Source organism: Penaeus monodon, chromosome 21 (genome assembly GCF_015228065.2).
Source record: "Penaeus monodon isolate SGIC_2016 chromosome 21, NSTDA_Pmon_1, whole genome shotgun sequence".
Lineage (NCBI taxonomy): Eukaryota > Metazoa > Arthropoda > Malacostraca > Decapoda > Penaeidae > Penaeus > Penaeus monodon.
The window spans coordinates 23,512,204-23,512,508 of record NC_051406.1 but is presented as its reverse complement, the minus strand read 5'-3'; the positions used below and the strand labels follow the sequence as shown (position 1 = coordinate 23,512,508).

Genomic DNA, 305 nt, shown 5'->3' with positions numbered 1-305 from the left:
GACGATAACAGGACTGGAGAGGGTAGAGCTCAGCCGGAGAGACGACCACAGTCCGCTATGGTGATGGCCTTGGAGGGTCGATACACGGAGTTCGAGTCTCCTAGCTGGGTCATCCTGGAGGAGGGGCAGAGGCGGCCGGTTAGGACGAGGAAGACAGAGCTTGTGCCTTTCAGCTGTTAACATTGGTCATGTCTGTTTCTACTATGCGAACCAAAGAAAATGTCGGAGGAAGGAAGAGGACGCGGGAGAGAGTGAAGAGTGAGAAAAGATAAAAATAAAGAAAGAGAAGGTGAGACAGAAAGAGG

At 51.8% G+C, this 305-nt stretch overlaps 1 protein-coding gene across 1 annotated transcript in view; it reads right to left on the bottom strand.

The window, feature by feature from the left end:
• The window catches only part of LOC119586364, a gene marked incomplete in the record, with an annotated part of 60,439 nt that overhangs the window by 386 nt on the left and 59,748 nt on the right, over positions 1–305 (bottom strand). Inside the window, 1 exon segment of the mRNA XM_037935076.1 lies at positions 1–114. Within this exon segment, the coding sequence (XP_037791004.1) occupies positions 30–114 (85 nt within the window).